Source organism: Dipodomys spectabilis, unplaced genomic scaffold (genome assembly GCF_019054845.1).
Source record: "Dipodomys spectabilis isolate Male_0828 unplaced genomic scaffold, ASM1905484v1 ptg000018l, whole genome shotgun sequence".
Lineage (NCBI taxonomy): Eukaryota > Metazoa > Chordata > Mammalia > Rodentia > Heteromyidae > Dipodomys > Dipodomys spectabilis.
The window spans coordinates 6175476-6194011 of NW_024870695.1; the positions used below are offsets into that span (position 1 = coordinate 6175476).

The window sequence follows — 18536 nt, forward strand, 5'->3', positions numbered from 1 at the left end:
AGACTGCTACTATATGTCAAGATTATGATTTAGCCGGGCACCAGTTGCTCACGTCTATAATCCTAGCTATTCAGGAGGCTGAGATCTGAGGATCCAGGTTCAAAGCCAGCCCTGGCAGGAAAGTCAGTGAGACTCTTATCTCCAATAAACCACTCAGAAAACTGGAAGTGATGTTGTGGCTCAAGTGATAGAGCTGAAAAGCTGAGGGACAGCTTTCAGGCCCAGAGTTCAAGCTCCATGACTGATAAAAAAAAAAAAAAGATTATGATTTAATTTAAATTTATGATTTATAATTTTATACTCCTCTGATAATAAAAGTTTTACAATTTAAAAAAATCTGATCATTTTCCAAATTATAAGGATATTGGCCTTTAATTCTAATCTTGTATTGCTTTCTCTTTCCTTGAGAAAAAAAAAATCTGCGGAGCACTGGTAACTCATGCCTGTAATCCTAGCTACTTAGGAGGCTGAGATCTGAGAATCAAAGCCAGCTAGGGCAGGAAAGCCCTTGAGTCTATCATCTCTGATTAACCAGAAAAAAAGCTAGAGGGTGCTGAGTACTGGTGGCTCATGCCTGTAATCCTAACTGCACAGGAGGCTAAGATCTGAGGACCACAATTCAAAGCCAGCTCAGCTCGGGCAGGAAAGTGCAGGAAAGTCCATGAGACTCTTATCTCGAATTAAGTACTAGAAATCCAGAAGTGGCGCTGTAGGCTTGCCTTGAATTGAAGAGCTCAGGGACAGCGCCCAGGCTCAGCATTCAAGCCCTATGACTGCCCCCGACCCCCCCAAAAAAAAGCCAAAGGTGGAGCTGTGGCTAAAGTGATAGTGCTTGAATGAAAAACTAAGAGCACCAAAGAACTGAGTTTGAGCCCAAGTATCTACACAAATTTAACAATTTTTTCATTATAATCATTAGCAGTAACTATAGAAACATATGCTGAGTGCTGGGCCCTAGCGGCTTATGCCTATAATATGAGCTACTTAGGAGCCTGAGATAGGAGGATCTAAGTTTGAAGCTGACTTGCACAGAAAAATCTGTGAGACTCTTACTTCTAATTAACCAGCAAATAGTTAGAATTAAGAGGTGTGGCTCAAGAGGTAGAATGCCAGCTAAGAAGGGAAAAGCCAAGCAAGAGCGAGAAACATTGAATTCAAGCCCTAGCACAAAAACAAAACCCCCCAAAAGCATACACTGGAGATCTCAGTGGCAGAGCAAATGCTTAGCATGCCCAAAGCTCTAGGTTTGAAACTTAGCATTGAAAAAGCAAAAAAAAAAAAAAAAAAAAAGCAAAAACAAAACAAGCAATACCTCCCAAGTCCCCAAACAACAATATAAATATAGTAGTGGAAACAAAAAATAATGGCAGACATAATTATGTGTAAGTGGAAATGTATGTAGTTCAAGTGATAGAGCTCCAACCTTGAGCAAAAAAGCCAGGCAAGAGCGCAGGCAAGACTCTGAATTCAAGCCCAGAACTGGCACACGCACACATGCATGCACACACATACACAAATCTTAATTTAACAAAGAGGGAAATTAGGCTGGAGGCATGGCTGAAGTGGTAGAGTGTCAGTTGAACAAGAAATCCTTAGTGAGAGTGAGGCTCTAACTTCAAGCTCCAATACCAGGGGAAAAAAGGAATTCAGAAGTGGGTTTAGTGGTTCATGCCTGTAATCTCAGCACTAGGGAGGCTGAAGTAGAGAGGATTTTGAATTCAAGGGCAACCTGGACTTGCCTCAACAAACAAAAATGGAAAATTAAAAATAAAAATATTCAAGCAAGAGTTACATGGAAAGATCTCTCTGAAAGTACCTTTAGGTTGGACTTTTATGTTTATTTAAACAGTATCAAAACTGTGTCTTGCATTAAAAATACCTTTTTTGTAGGTGCTCCGGTAGATGGCACATCAATTACAGAAGGTGTATTAGTGTAGTTTTGTAAATAGGATCCATCTCCAGGACTTGGGGTTTCTAATGGCAAAATCCCAAAACTGAGAAGAGGTTGAAATCAAGGTGTCAAAAAGTCATCAAGGCATATATAAAGCAGCAGTATACTTAAATTAGAAGGTCTAAAAGGAAGAGAATGGCAAATCAGTCTTGGGGGCATTGATGTTCTAAGGGGCAGATTAAAAATAAGTTGTGAATGTTGACTATTCCACCCACCATAATCAAAATTTTTAAAAATCAAGGAACAACAAACAAGGAAGCTGAGCAACAATTATGGATCTTAGAAGATATATGAGTGACTTTGAAAGCTAAGATCCAAATAATCAAATTACTTCAAATTCTTGGACTCTATAGGACTTACAAATAGGAGACCATGTCTATACAGATCACTGATTACTGAATAATTTAACTGATATAATCAATCATCCAATGGTCTTTGAAGATGCCATTTCATGGTCATGGTATCTTAGTAACTGTAGCCCCAAGACATCATTCACACAAATCTATTCTAGCATGTAACTTCTTCATACTTTTGGATGTATATCCTCTGGAATGGTTCCTGTATTTATACACAAATATACTAATAATTTTGGCAAAATATTTTCCATTGATAGGTCAAAACCAATCATGTGTCAGAAAAAAAAAATCACCTTAACAAAACCCAATGTTTCTATGATTATATCATAAAGCATGTCAATATTCAAGGTATTCACTGCTACTTGATGCACAGCTCTACAGATAGCATGTTTTAATGAACACATTGCCATACACTAAGGCATATTTAAGAGTTAAAAATTTCTCCAATATTTAATATTAAATGTTCTGCTGAGTGTAGCTCCATTGGTAGAGTCCTTGCCTGACAAACATAAGGCCCTGAGTTCAAAATCCTAGTACTATCCCTATCCCAGAAATTAATTTTTTTTTAGAAATTTTTATCAAATGTGCTGTACTTTTTACTTTCTGAAAAGAATGTCTCCTTTGTACAGTGATTTGAGACATTGCTATTCATATTATATTACTAATAATATGAATTGTAAGGTCATTTAATATTGTAACACATTTTAAGTAACTTTTGTTTTACTTACCTTGGGGTTAGTGGGCTAAGAGCAGCTGGTCCTCCTAATAAACTTCGACCAGTTTTTGGTTTATTTTGAACCTGTTTAGATAATATAGAAGTGCCTGTTCCAAGAGGGACAGCATCTGGTGAAATTACAGTTGAATCAATGTAAGACACTGAGGAATCTGTATTCAAGGAGTACTTTGAGTTGGAAGATTCTAAATTCAGTCTGTTTAATTCCTGAAACAGAAAATTTATACTATATTACTTGTGATACATTATTTGGCTCAGATAATTCTTTTTAGTTTTCATAATAGTCTGAGCATTAGATATGATACACTTACAATTGTGTCCTGGGGTGTTTCAGTAAGAACTGTCTCAGGCTGTCTATGAGATAAACTATGATTAGATACTAGTGTTGTACAAGAGTTGGGTAGACAGTTGCTGAAGTTCTGAATAGATGTTAATTTAAATGTTTGATCAGGATCTGGTTTTTCACCTGTGAGGACCCAAAACAAACAACAATAATGTTTACATCTGAGGGATGAGCTTTATTTCAAGCATGAATAATCAAGTGCAAATAAGGCCTTATGTAAGGTTTTTAAATTCTCCTACCCGATTATGCTAATCAAAACTATTTCCTAAAAGCCTATCCAGTAACTTTTAATACAGTCAACTCCTATGATAAAAGATGTAAATTTGAGAAATTATATAGCAAGGACACTAGTTTTAAATATAATAAATCATAGGTAAAATGTTTTGTTTTAAAATATGAAGCAACTCAATCATATTTTTCCCAAGAGAGGTGGGTAAGGTTACAGGGTTAATAAGCAAATAATACAGTAAAGACTGAAGCACTTCTGTGTAAGTACACATTTAAACTTGGTCCCTTAGAATATATGACCTAAGATACTATATGTTGTCTAGGTCTTATTCATCTAACAGTTGCTATATGAGGCACACTATTACTTCTTTAGAAATCCTGTTAATTTCTTATTCATAAAGTATTTTTGCCTAATTGCATACATAATAAATTTCATTCTAGGGTACAAAGTAGATTCAATAAATGCCAAGAGAACAGTGAAGTTAATCTTTGAGGTAGAGTAGTAAGAAGTCACACTATTCCTGAATCATGTTTTTAATTTTGGCAGCCTTTTGCTTTGCAAAATATTTTACTTGCAGAGAGATGATTGTGTGGGTCTCCAAAAATTAAGTGGAAAAAAAAAGAGAAAGAGATAAGAGAGAATTATCCCTCCCCAACCTCCATAAGCCTACCTATTTCACATAAGGATTCAAAGGGAGACCAGAGGAAAGGATTTAAACTAAGGCTCTTTTGGTAACATTCTGATCCTTTGGCAAGCCGATCTGTCTTGCTGTGGAGAGAAACAATAGATTAAATAAACTATAAGCCCCAAAACATTTCCTGTAGCATTAACTTTTTGTGTAGAAAATTAGGTAATTTAAAAAATGTGTTTTGATGCTTTCCTAAACTATCATTATCTCCCTTTTCCCCCCATTGAGACAAAATGTCAAAATAGAGCCCAGGAGCTGGGCGTTGGTAGCCTTGGCTCATGCCTGTAATACTAGCTACTCAGGAGGCTGAGATCTGAGGATGGAGGTGCTAGCTCAGACAGGAGAGTCCATAAGACTCTTATCTCCAATTAACCACCAGAAAACTAGAAGTGGCACTATGGCTCAAAGTGGTACAGTACTAGCCTTGCGCTATAAAGCTCAGGGACATACATATAGAGAGAGACAGAGAGAGAGAGAGAGAGAGAACGAGAGAGAGCGCGAGAGCGAGAGCTCCCAAGATGGTCTCAAACTCTGAGATCTTCCTGCCTTAGCCTCTTCAGTAGTTGGGATTACAGGTACGCCCAACCACGCCTAGCAGTCATTGTGTGTGTGTGTGTACATGCGTGTGTGCACATGCGCATGCATGCATACATGTAAGCACTAGTAGTGGGCCTTGAATTCAGGGCCCGAGCACTGTCCCTGAGCTTCTTTTGCACAAGGCTAGCACTCTACCATTTGAGACACAGTACCACTTCTGTTTATGTGGTACTGAGGAGTCAAACCTAACCTAGGGCTTCATGCATGCTAGACAAGCATTCTACCACTAAGCCACATTCCCAACTGTCCTTGAGTACTTTGCTTGGCCTCTTCCTTTTTTTTTTTTTGTTGGTCATGGGGCTTGAGCTCTGGGCCTGGGCACTGTCCCTCAGCTCTTCAGCTCAAGGCTAGCGTTCTACCGCTTGAGCCACAATGCCACTTCCGGTTTTCTGGTGGTTTATCATAGATTTTCCTGCCTGGGCTGGCTTTGAACCGTTATCCTCAGATTTCAGCCTCCTTAGTACCTAGGATTACAGGCATCAGCCACCCGTGCCTGGATACTTGGCTTTTTTTTTTTTTTGGTCCAGTTGTGGGGCCCTGGGCACTGTCCCTCAGCTCTTCAGCTCAAGACTCAAGCGTTTTACCACTTGAGCCACAGCGCCACTTCCAGCTTTTTTTTTTCCTGCTTATGTGGTGCTGAGGAATCGAACCCAGGGCCTCATGCATGCAAGGCAAGCGCTTTACCACTGAGCCACCTTCCTAGCCCGCTACTTGGCTTTTTAATCAAGGCTGGAAGCCTACTACTTGAGCCACACATAACTTCTGGCTTTTTGCTGGTTAACTGAAGCTAAGAATCTCACAGATTTGTCTTCCCAGGCTGTTTTTGACCCTTGTTCCTCATATCTCAGTCTTCTGAGTAACTAGGATTATAAGTGTAAGCAACTGGTATAAGCACAAGCCAGGTACCAGTGCCTAGACTTTTTTTTTTTTTTTTTTTTAAATCAGGTGATGCTGTCCTTAAAAGTAGTTGAGGACTACTTCTTCTTCTTCTTTTTTTTTTTTGGGACGGTCGTGGGCCTGAACTCTGGGCCTGGGCCCTGTCCCTCAGCTCTTCAGCTCAAGGCTAGTGCTTTACCATTTGAGCCACAGCGCCACTTCGGCTTTTTTTTTTTTTGCTTATGTGGTGCTGAGGAATCGAACCCAGGGCCTCAGGTATGCAAGGCAAGCACTCTACCACTGAGCCACCTTCCCAGCCCAAGGACTATTTCTTACTTTTTTTTCTTTCCTCCCCGGGCCAGACAGTATAGGACCAGGGAAGAATTCTAACTATAAATTAAAATTTCTTTAATTACCTCAGTATTATTTAGTACAGGTTACTAATTATCAGATTAATTTGGTACTGTATAGTTTTTGAAGAATCATTCTACTTATAGAGTTCTGAGTTTTCAGCATACAGATCCATTTAATGTCTTTCGGGTAAGTATAGTGATACTCCTTTTTGCATTCATGAAGTAATTCATGTCCTCATTCCAGTTTTTGGTTAGTTTTGGTGTTTTATTAATTTTACTGACATTTTCAAAAGGATCAACTTGTGGTTTCAGTGATTTTTTTCCTCACTATTTTCTACTTCCAGTTTCACTAAATTTTATTCTATCTTTCCTTTTTTGGTTAAATTTATGTTGATTTTTTTTTGGGGGGGGGTGGGGGGTTGAGTCATGAGGCTTGAACTCAGATGCTATCCCTGCACTCTTTTGTTCTTCTGCTCTTGATCCATAGCACCACTTCCCGTTTCCTGGTGGTTAATTGGAGATAAGAGTCTCATGGACTTTCCTGCCTAGGCTGGCTTCAAACTGTGATCCTCAGATCTCAGCCTCCTGACTAGCTAGAATTGCAGGTGTGAGTCACCAGTGCTGGCTTGAATTTTTTATTTTAGTTTTTTTTGGGGAGATATTTGCAAAGTGATGAGACTTTTGTTTGTGGTACTGGCTTTGAACCCATAGCCTAGAGCTTGCTAGGCTAAGACTCTACCATATGAGCCATCCTTCTCCCACCCTTTTTGGCTTAGGTATTTTTCAATAGGGTCTCAAGTTTCTTTCTTCCTATTTCTCTTCTTTCTGTCTGTCTCCCTTTCTTCCTATTTTTTTTCTTTTACTTTTCTTTTTTGCCAGTCCTGGGGCTTAAACTCAGGGCCTGGGCTTGAACTCAACTCCTGAGCTTTTTGTGCAAGGCTAGTACTCTATTACTTGAGCCTAGTTCCACTTCTGGCAGTTTGGTGGTTAAATGAAGATGAGTCTTGCAGACTTTCCTGCCTGGGCTAGCTTTGAATTGTGATCCTCAGATTTCAGCCTCCAGAAAAGGAGGCATAAGCTACTGGTGCTCCACACCATTAGAAACCTTTGAGATCCAGAATTAAGAACTATGTATCTTTATATACTCTTAGTGCCAGATATTTACAATGTCAATAATGGGAATGGGATCTCAATGTTTCTTGAATGAATGGAAAAGTAGAATCAAAACTAAATTAAAAACACGCAGCCTCTTTCTTAGGTGTGGCTATTGATATCATTCCTTCTGTTCTGAAGAGTGGCATCAATGACTAGACTTACTTCTATTAGACCTGAAAATGGGTCCCCAAATTCAGCTGGTTCATTTGTTCTATATAAGATTTTTCAAGTCTGTTAATGTGTGTTGATACTAGGGTTTGAATTTAGGGCATCAGTTCTTTTTGCTGGCTCTTTTACTCAAAGCTGGCACTCTATTTGAGCCATACTACATCACATTTGGCCTTTTGCTGGTTAACTAGAGATAGAGAGTCTCATTGACTTTTCTGCCTGGGTTGGCTTCGAATCACAATCCTCAGATTTCAGTGTACTAAGTAAGCAGCTAGGATTATAGGCTAAGTTTTCCTGTTTTTTTTGTATATTTTTTGGGGGGTCGGTCGTGGGGCCTGAGCTCTGGGCCTAGGCACTATCCCTCAGCTCTTCAGCTCAAGGCTAGCACTCTACCACTTGAGCTACAGCGCCACTTCCAGCTTTTTTTCTGCTGATGTGGTGCTGAGGCATTGAACCCAGGGCCCTCATGCATGCAATGCAAGCACTCTACCACTGAGCCCCCTTCCCAGCCCACAGTTTTCCTGTTTTTTGAAAGAAATGAAACAACTACTAAAACTAGCCTCAATTTATTTTAAAATAAATAAAACATGCTATCCTATTACTTATTACTTTAGATAAGTAGTCCTCAATTGCTTCTCATAATGTACAACAGATGAGAGCAGTTACGAACAATTCTTGTATTCTATGTCTCTACTTTGTACTCCCCAACTCCCAAAGTATGTCAGAGTACAAAACAATGTTATTACAGAGATAATTTTGCCGACTTTAAAAAGTTTTTAATTTTAATACTTGCAAAATGACTATTTCAACTATTATTGTAATTTCTAGTGACACACCTCAAAATCATGATATAGTAGATGACAACTATTTTTTTTCCCCTGGCATCTGGGCTGACCTCAGGACTTCATACTAGCTCAGCATGCTTGCTCATTGCTGGTGCTCTACCACTTGAGTCATGCCTCCGGTTTGGCTTTTTGCTTGTTAATTGGAGATGGAGTCTCATGTACTTTTCTGCCCAGGCTGGCTTCAAATCATGATTCTCCAGGTCTTAGCCTCCTAAGTAGCAAGGATTATAGGCATGAGCCATTGGCACCCAGCTGAGAACTGTTAATTTTTTATTACTAAAACTTGTTTTCAAATCTCTTCCTAGGGAGTAGCAGAGACACTGTATTAGAGAAAACACTCTTCTCTGTCTTCCTCAGCAAGTCACATGACACTCTCTTTACTTAAGGTTAAAAAAAAAAAAAACAGAGAAAAACAAAACTAAAATTCTGTCCACTCAATTGCTAATGCTGGTATAGCTATTTATCATCATGACAAAGTGAAAAATAAAAAAATGAGATCAACATTTCCACATTTAACAAGGTCACAGACTCAGGATTTTTTATTATGTGTAATATTTTATACATTTTAGCAAAGTTTATTTAACAACACAGAACATAGGGGTTTTCAATCACAAAATATTCTCATAGGGAAACTTTTTCTAGTAGTTTGAGTCATTCTTACTTACCAATATACATGTCCCAACAATGAAAGGGTAAAGCAAGCTGAATCACCAAACTCAGTAACAATATCATCATGGCTTTTCTGCTTATTAAACACTCCACCAGACAGGATCTGTTCCCCTTCTGCAAGCCTTTAAGATATTAATTTATAGATTTAACAAAATCAATATAAAAACCATTCCAAGAGGACATCTTCATTATCAGCGTAGGTCTAACTTGAGAAACAGAAAAGTAAAAAGTAAATAGTAAACATGTACTTACAATCATTTGGGAAGCTGGAAATTTATAATATTAAATTTTAAGTTTGCTTTAAAAAATACATTAAAATTTCACTTCTGCTGGTACTGGGGTTTTGAACTCAGGGCCTCTTGGCTTAGCTAAGCAGGCACTCTTACCATAGAACTATGCCTCCAGCAAAATTTAGTTTCCAAAATAGAAAATCTAGTCTGAGCAGTATATTTATTTGTTTTTTTAAAATTTATTTAATTTTTTTTTTGGTCCAATCGTGGGGCCTGAACTCTGGGCCTGGGCGCTGTCCCTGAGCTCTTCAGCTCAAGGCTAGCACTCTACCACTTGAGCCACAGCGCCACTTCTGGCTTTTTTTCCCCTGCTTATGTGGTATTGAGGAATCGAACCCAGGGCCTCAAGCATGCAAGGCAAGTGCTCTACCACTGAGCCACTTTCCCAGACCTGAGCAGTATATTTATAGCTAATGTCAAAAGAAATAGATTGTTATACTAAGAAAAAAATCGATGGTTAATATTCCTATTTTCCATATTCATATTCACTATACTGATATGGTGGCCCTTACAAAATTCCCTAAATTAGGTATAAGGAAATTAAACAAGATTAATATATTTTAATTAAAATTTGCATACTAATGGCCTGTCAGTTTTAGTTTTATGAATGCTTTATTACCAATATTCTTTCAATATTTTCAAACATGCAATCAAATGTTCCCAAAATGAAAAAAAAATCACCTCATTTCATTTATATTTTTAGTCTCTTAGGGTCTATAATGACTTGTTTTATAAAGTTCATTTTCTTTTGCATTACTCAGGGCTTTGTTCTTGCTAGGCAGGTACTCTACCACTGAGCTATGTTTCCAGCTGAAGTTTTTTTTTTGTCGGTTGTGGGGCTTGAACTTGGTCTTGATGCTTGCTGTCCCTGAGCTCTTCAGCTCAAGGCAAGCACTTTACAACTTGAGCCACACTATCACTTCTGGTTTTCTGGTGGTTAACTGGAGATAAGAGTCTCATGGACTTTGCTGCCTGGGCTGGCTTTAAACTGTGATCCTCAGATCTCAGCCTCCTGAGTAGCTAGGTGTGAGCCACTGATGCCTGGCTCCAGCTAAAGTTTTGATTAAAGAAAGTATCATCATATAGAAAACTCTTGAATTTTACACAGCATATTGTAAAGACAATTGTATGTGTCTTCTCACCGTCACTGAATTTTTTTTTTTTGGGGGGGGGGGGGCCCATCTGGGCCTGGGTGCTGTCTCTCAGCTCTTCAGCTCAAGGCTAGCACTCTACCACTGAGTCAACTTCCCAGCCTCATCACTAGAACTTTTTAATTATTCATCCTCAAGTTAAAACATCTCACATATATAATTATAAATTGGATAAGAATATTAACTGGCAAATTAAGAAAGCATGGTTGGGTGCAGGCTGCCCATAATCCTAGCTACTCAAAAGAGGCTGATAAGGGTTAGAAGCATGACTCAGGTGGTAGATCACAAGCTAATGAATGAAAGCATTAAGATACCAAGGATTCCTGTCCTAGAACAACAACAACAAATGGCTGAGATCTTAGGATCTCAGTTCAAAGCTGGCCCAGGTAAAAGAGTCCACGATACTTATCTCTAATTAACCAGGAAAAACTGATGGTAGTGGCATGGTAGAGCATTAGTCTTAATGAAAAAAAAAAAAAAAGCAGAACTCTAAGCCCTGAGTTCAAGACCCAGTACAAGTACCAAAAAAAGAAAAAGAAGAAAAATAGAAAAAGAAAGTAGATGTATCTCAAAAAATGTACATGTATTTTGGCTAGTCTTAATTAAAAGGTCACCCAAATTAAAAAGTCACCATTCATTGGACTAACATAGTATAAGATTTTCTAAGACCATTTACATTCTCCATATGTAAACCTACAAACAAAATAAGACACACAGGCTTTTACAAATATTTGTTCATTTTTACCACTATTCCATCTTTGACAGCACAGAAAAAAAGTTTAACACAACATCTCCAACTGCCTCCAAATTTGGAATAAGGACAGCGATTTCATTTAACTGTAGTAAGGAAAAGAAGTACTCTCCTGACTGTCCTCTTGCTTCAAAGGGGTTAAGGTAGGCAATAGTTCCCAAATAAAATGATCTCAAAAAGAGGTTTAGGGCTGGGAAGGTGGCTCAGTGGTAGAGTGCTTGCCTTGCATGCATTGAGACCCTGGGTTCGATTCCTCAGCATCACATGAGCAGAAAAAGCCAGAAGTGGCGCTGTGGCTCAAGTGGTAGAGCGCTAGCCTTGAGCTGAAGAGCTCAGGGACAGTGCCCAGGCCCAGAGTTCAGGCCTCATGACTGACAAAAAAAAAAAGAGTTAGTTATAACTTCAGCTTCTCCAGAATTAAATTCTGGTTTTTGTTTTTATTTATTTATTTTTGGATTGGTCATAGGGCTTGAACACAGAGCTTGGCTGTTTTCCTGAGATTTGTTTTTTTTTTTTGCTGAAGGCTACTCTCTACTACTTTGAGCACAGAGCCACTCCTGGTATTCTGGTGGCTAACTGGAGTTAAGAGTCTTATGGACTTTCCTGCCTGGGCTGGCTTTGAACTTGATCCTCAGATCTCAGCTTCCTGAGTAGCTAGGGCCTAGCTTGTTTTTTTTTGTTGTTGTTAGTAGTGGGGCCTCATGCATGTTAGGCAAGCACTCTACCACTAAGCCACATCCCCTGCCCCTGTTGTTGTTGTTGTTTTAATCACCACATTTCTCAATTAACTGAAATAATGCCACAGTCAAGAGTACAGACATTTCAAATTTACCAGAGTTCAGGTCCCACGACCAACAAAAGAAAGAAAGAAAGAAAGAAAGAAAGAAAGAAAGAAAGAAAGAAAGAAAGAAAGAAAGAAAGAAAGAAAGAAAGAAAGAAAGAAAGAAAGAAAGAAAGAAAGAAAGAAAGAAAGAAAGAAAGACAGGAAGAAAGGAAGGAAGGAAGGAAGGAAGGAAGGAAGAAAGAAGAAAGAGTTCTATCCACAAATTCTACAGTTTTAAGTAGAACAAAGTAGCTGAAGATTTAAGAACTTACTTGCTGAGGTCAACACAACACTTTGCAAGCAGGTATTTACATTGTGGTGTGGTACAACTATGTCCTTTTAAGAGTCTGTATGCTTTATATGCCTTTCCTGAGCGGTAATAACAGGTTGCCAGCAAAAACAAGGCTTCTTCTGAGTGCACTAAGAAAAGATATTAAAAAAAGAAAAAAACGAAGGAATTGGCAATTGTTCAGCATATTGAATAGTATAGTTTATCTGTCAATTAACAAGTTTAGCAACGAAATGAGATGTATTATTTATTCCAAAATATTAATTCAGATTTCAATTATAAGAAAACTTTATTTTTCCACAAGGAACCAAGAAAATAATATAATAAAGACAATCATAGTACATTTTGTAAATCTTTTTAAAAACACATACAATCAGCAACAATGAGATGTACAAGTCGTTATGTCGAAAAAAACGAAGTTAACAACTTTGGTGGGGGGGTAGGAGGAGAATTGGGTGGGGGGAGGGGAGGAGTATGGGAAGGGATGGGAAGGGGAAACAACAAGGAGGCAACAATGCTTGATGAGAAATGTACTTGTGGGGCTGGCAAGGTGGCTTAGTGGTAGAGCGCTTGCCTTGCATGATTGAGGCCCTGGGTTTGATTCCCCAGCACCACATAAGCAAAAAGACAAAAGCCGGAAGTGGCACTATTGCTCAAGTGGTAGAGCACTAGCCTTGAGCTGAAGAGCTGAGGGACAGCACCCAGGCCCAGAGTTCAGGCCCCACGACCAGACCCACCCCACACCCTCCCCCCAAAATAAAAGAAATGTACTTGTTATCTTGCCCATGTAATTGTAACTCCTCTGTACGGTATTCTCACACACACACACACACACACACACACACACACACACACACACACACACACACATACAATCCTGTTATTTAAACAGACTACCATAAAATATTTTGATTTTGGGTAGTATCTGTCCAGTATACCATTAGGCTAGAAAGAAGTCAGTTTTATTAGAGTAAAACTGAAAGTAAATAAAATCTCATTATTAATCTGAAATAATTTCTATATTAAGAGACCAGATGTTTAAAAAGTTGTTTCTAATACCAAATATCCACTAAATTACAATTAAGATAACTTTAATGAAAAAAAATTCTAAACTGTGAATGCCCTCATGATATTAATAATTCAAATGATAGACTTTATTCCAACACAGGTTAAACTGCGTTCCAAGGTCAAAAGCTGAGTTATTCATCAATTTGTACCTTATTCCTCCTTTTTTCTGTGCCAGTACCAGGACTTGAATTTAGGACGTTGTGCCCTTGCTTAGCTTTTTTGCTAAGTGGCGATCTGCCACTTGAACAGTATTTCCATTTCCATCTTTTTGCTAGTTAAATGGAGATAACAATTTCTTAGATTTATCTGATTGGGCTAGAAATCTTACTATCAATACTATGGGAAATTTTAATCATCTAAATTTAAATATGTAATTTATAATCTTAGGTGTCTAAGTATAATAAAATAGAAACTACCCTTCGCCTACCTCTTTCTTCTTTTCTTTCTGCTATGGGTTGAACCTAGGGCCTCATGCATTTTAGGCAAATGTTCTATCACTGAGCCATAGTCCCAGTCCTGCCTATTCATTAATAAATTTGACATAAAAAATAAAAAATATAAGACAGCAAAACATGAGATTGCTTGAGAATCAATGAAATATGTTTAGATTATGCTAACCTTGTTTTTGTAATTATTTATATTAATATTTCAGAAGAATTATAATTTAATGACAGGAACAGAACATATATTATCAATGTTTCTTGAGGATTCATTACCATGCCAAATGGCTGTGTCAAGTGCTTTGAAAACACTGTCTCATTTAATTTTCCAATTTGATGAGGCAGTTACCATTTTAAACATTCATGGATAAACATTTATACTTAAAATTAGAAATGTTAGTAGAGAAATAAAAGTAAATTTCTATTGTATAAAGATACAATCATTTTGACTATGGAGAACTATGGAGGGAATAAATCTGATCAGTGTAAAAGTAAGCCAATAGACATGTCAAAATGAACACCTCTTGTACAAAAAATAGATGGTAAAACAAAAAGAAGAAAGTTGCATTGATTTTGGTTACAACCAGCGTCAGAATACACAAAAAGGAAATTCAAATCTATGAAATTTTCTGCATGTAGATCACCATAGCATTAAGGCTTTACATTCCATGAAATAGTTCCTTAGGGAAAGTTGATATAATAAAAACTTAATGTAATTGCCAGGCAGCCGGTAGCACATGCCTGTAATCCTAGCTACTCAGGTGGCTGAGATCTGAGGATTATGGTTCAAAGCCAGCAGGAGCAGGAAAGTCTTTGAGATTTTTATCTCCAATAAACCACTCAGAAAACTGGAAGTGGCACAGTGGCTCAAGTGGTAGAGTGCTAACCTTGAGCTGAAGAGCTGAGGGACAGCGCCCAAGCTGAGTTCAAGCCCCATGACCAACCCCCCCCCCCAAAAAAAAAAATTAATGCAAACCAGAACAAGTCAGAAAGGATATTGGAATCAAAAGTCAACATATAACTGAACAACTTTAAAATGGCTTAAAGTTAATTGTTTGCATGGACTATTTCTTACTAATTCAAATATTTCATAAGTAATGTCTTGCTGCAATAAAAGGTAATAATAGAGCTACTTTTCTCAGGTCATATTCATTTTTGTATATGAACTAAAGTTTTTGAAATCTTTTTTACTGCCCAAAATCCCATTAAAGAATCAAGAAATCAGCTTTTATGTTTAGAAGGCTATCTTGCTCTTTCCACATTAAAAGAAAAAAAGAGCCAGGTGCATTTACTTCTGTAATCCTAGATACTCAAGAGGCTAACATCTGAGGATTGCAGTTTGAGCTGGGGAGGGAAGTCTATGAGACTCTTATCTCCAATTAACCATCAAAAAAGCTGAAAGTGGACCTGTACCTCAAAATGGTAGAGTGCTAGCCTTGAGCAGAAAAACTCATATTGCTTAGGTCCTCAATTCAATAACCAGGACTGGCAAAAAAAAAAAAAAAAAAGTATTCAATTTCCTTTTTTTCCCCCTCTTTCTGGTTCTTGTCTCAAACACAAATTTATTTATAGGTTGCTGTTTAAATGTTAGAATATTGGCATTTGTGTTGGTCATTTTGCCTTTAGTTTTTTGATAATTTTTTCAACAACTTTCTTAGAGACATAAGCAACATCACCACTACTTCCCCACATATGCTTTCACTTTCCTTTCCTTTGTTTTATTTTGGTGCCCGTCCTGGGGCTTGAATCTCAGAGCCTGGATACTGTCCCTGAACTTCTTTTGCTCAAGGCTAGCACTCTACCACTTGAGCCACAGTGTCACTTCCAGCTTTTTCTGTTTATGTGGTACTGAGGAATCAAACCCCAGGCTTCATGCATGCTAGGCAAGCACTCTACCACCACTAAACCACATTAATGTCCTAGTCCCTGAATATATTCTTAATTAGATAGTGTCTCCTGAAAAATATTTCAAACTACACAGTTCAATTAATATGAAATGCATACACATTTATTCACAAAAGAATACTTCACATTCTGGGATGAATGGATGTATCTTCAAAAGTTTGAAGATAAATTTTATATTTGAAATTTTTAAAAATGAATAATCAGGGTGGAAAGGTGACACAGTGGTAGAGTGCTTGCCTTGCATGCATGAGGCCCTGGGTTTGATTCCTCAGGACCATATAAACAGAAAAAGCCAGAAGTGGCGCTGTGGCTCAAGTGGTAGAGCACTAGCCTTGCGCTGAAGAGCTCAGGGACAGCACCTAGGCCCAGAGTTCAAGCCCCACAACTGACCCCCCCCAAAAAAAATTAATTAAAAAATGAATAATCAAAATAAATCAAACAAGAAGCAGATAAAAAAAATGTTTCAGGGGCTGGGAAGGTGGCTCAGTGGTAGAGCGCTTGCCTTGCATGCCTGAGGCCCTGGGTTCGATTCCTCAGCACCACATAAGCGAAAAGAAAAAAGCCGGAAGTGGCGCTGTGGCTCAAGTGGTAGAGCACTAGCCTTGAACTGAAGAGCTCAGGGACAGCACCTAGGCCCAGAGTTCAAGCCCCACAACTGATCAAATAAATAATAATAATAATTAATTAAAAAATGAATAATCAAAATAAATCAAACAAGAAGCAGATAAAAAAATGTTTCAGGGGCTAGGAAGGTGGCTCAGTGGTAGAGTGCTTGCCTTGCATGCCTGAGGTCCTGGGTTCGATTCCTCAGCACCACATAAGCAAAAAGAAAAAAGCTGGAAGTGGCGTTGTGACTCAAGTGGTAGAGCGCTAGCCTTGAGCTGAAGAGCTGAGGGACAGTGCCCAGGTCCAGAGTTCAAGCCCCACCACTGGACCCCCCCCCCCAAAAAAAGTTTCAAATGCCTAAATTTTTGTCAACTGGTTGGCTGTAAAGAAAAATAACCTAACATTCTAATCATGGATCAATATAGTCAAATTTAGTAACTCAAGAGAAAAGCCTACCAACTGCTAGCCCATAGTTGTTTGCGAAATTTTATCTGAAAGAATATTTTAGGTAAGAACATTAATTGTTTACATCTTTCAACAGAGATGATCAAAATCATTTCCCACAACAAAGTATACAATACTTCAAATTTCTTGACTGAAGGGATAATTTCCAAAATTACAACTCCTTTATTTTTATTTATTTTTTTGTGGGATTGTGGGGCCTGAACTCTGGGCCTAGGCCCCAGAGTTCAATCAAAAGAAAAGTTTGAACTTTTGGTTGGAGAATTTGAAAGGATATTTAATTGTATTTATAATTTTCCAACTATTCTGACATGTGTCACTACAATTTTGATAAATAGCCTAATTAATCAAAATTTCTGGTTTGCTTTTTGTTTTTGCTGGTCGTGGGGCCTGAACTCTGGGTCTGGGCACTGTCCCTAAGCTCTTCAGCTCAAGGCTAGTGCTCTACCACTTGAGCCACAGTGCCACTTCCAACCTTTTCTGCTTATGTGGTGCTGAGGAATCGAACCCAAGGGCATGCAAGGCATGCAAGGCAAGCACTCTACCACTGAGCCACCTTCCCAGCCCTACAAATCCTTTAAAATGAAAAACATTAAAAATATATATCAAATTGGATGTTGAAAGACTTTATAATTTTTCTCAAGGACCTAAAACCTGAATTTGGATAAAATTAAATAAATACTTGTTTTAGTTGCTAAATATATATATATATCAATCAAAAGAAAAATTTGAACTTTTGGTTGGAGAATTTGAAAGGATGTTTAATTGTATTTATAATTTTCCAACTATTCTGACATATGTCACTACAATTTTGATAGACTAATCAAAATTTCTAATTAATTTTTGTGATTCCTTTATAATTCTTTCTTTTTTTTGGCTAGTGATAGGGCTTGAGCTCTGGGTCTGGGCACTGTTCCTCAGCTCTTCAGCTAAAGGCTAACGCCCTATCACTTGAGCCACAGCGCCACTTCCAGCCTTTTCCTGCTTATGTGGTGCTGAGGAATTGAACCCAGGCCCTCATGCATGCAAGGCAAGCACTCTACCACTGAGCCACCTTCCCAGCCCCCTTTATAATTCTTTCTAAGTCTTTCCTGAGCGAATTTGTCTTCTTGGCATATTGCTTTAAGCAGAATAAATTCATGTGCATATGACCTCATGAATTGTTAACCTTAATCTATGAGGTAATTATTATCTTTATTTTTTAAATGAGAATATGAAATGCTCAAACATTAAATAATTTGCCTGACTATACAAATATCTGTTTAAATTACAGGAATAAGATTAAGATTTTCATTATGGGGGCTGAGAAGGTAGCTCAGTGGTAGAGCACTTGCCTTGCATGCCTGAGGCCCTGGGTTGGATTCCTAAGCACCACATAAGCAAAAAGAAAAAAGCCGAAAGTGGCTCTGTGGCTCAAGTGGTAGAGAGTTAATCTTACGCTGAAGAGCTGAGGGACAGTGCACAGGCCCAGAGTTCAGGCCCCATGACCGGACCCAAAAAAAAAAAAAGATTTTCATTATGGATTAAGCTTTCTAACTCCAGATTCCAAACATACTCAGCCACAGAATATGGAGTCTATTCTTAAAAAAAAAAAATCCAACCATAAACTGGCACTAGTAGCTCATATCTATAATCCTATATACTTAGGAGGCTGAGATCTGAGGATTACAGTTCGAAGCCAGCCTGGTCAGGAAAGCCTATAAGACTCTTATCTCCAATTAACTACCTAAAAAGCCAAAAATGGAGCTGTAGCTTAAATGGTAGAGCACTGGTCTTAACAAAACAGAA

The 18536-nt window shown here is 38.2% G+C and overlaps 1 protein-coding gene across 4 annotated transcripts in view; it reads right to left on the reverse strand.

Annotated features, from left to right (window-relative positions):
- The window catches only part of Cdc27 (cell division cycle 27), a 72251-nt gene that overhangs the window by 32385 nt on the left and 21330 nt on the right, over positions 1 to 18536 (reverse strand). For 2 of the 4 annotated variants that reach the window (XM_042672110.1, XM_042672102.1), the window contains exons 3-8: positions 12251 to 12398; positions 8960 to 9085; positions 4283 to 4380; positions 3352 to 3506; positions 3036 to 3247; positions 1880 to 1994 (exon numbers count right to left, since the gene is read on the reverse strand). In XM_042672110.1, coding sequence (XP_042528044.1) covers positions 1880 to 1994; positions 3036 to 3247; positions 3352 to 3506; positions 4283 to 4380; positions 8960 to 9085; positions 12251 to 12398 — 854 coding nt within the window. The remainder of the gene's footprint in view (positions 1 to 1879; positions 1995 to 3035; positions 3248 to 3351; positions 3507 to 4282; positions 4381 to 8959; positions 9086 to 12250; positions 12399 to 18536) is intronic. The other 2 variants (XM_042672119.1, XM_042672124.1) reach the window with 1 other exon arrangement.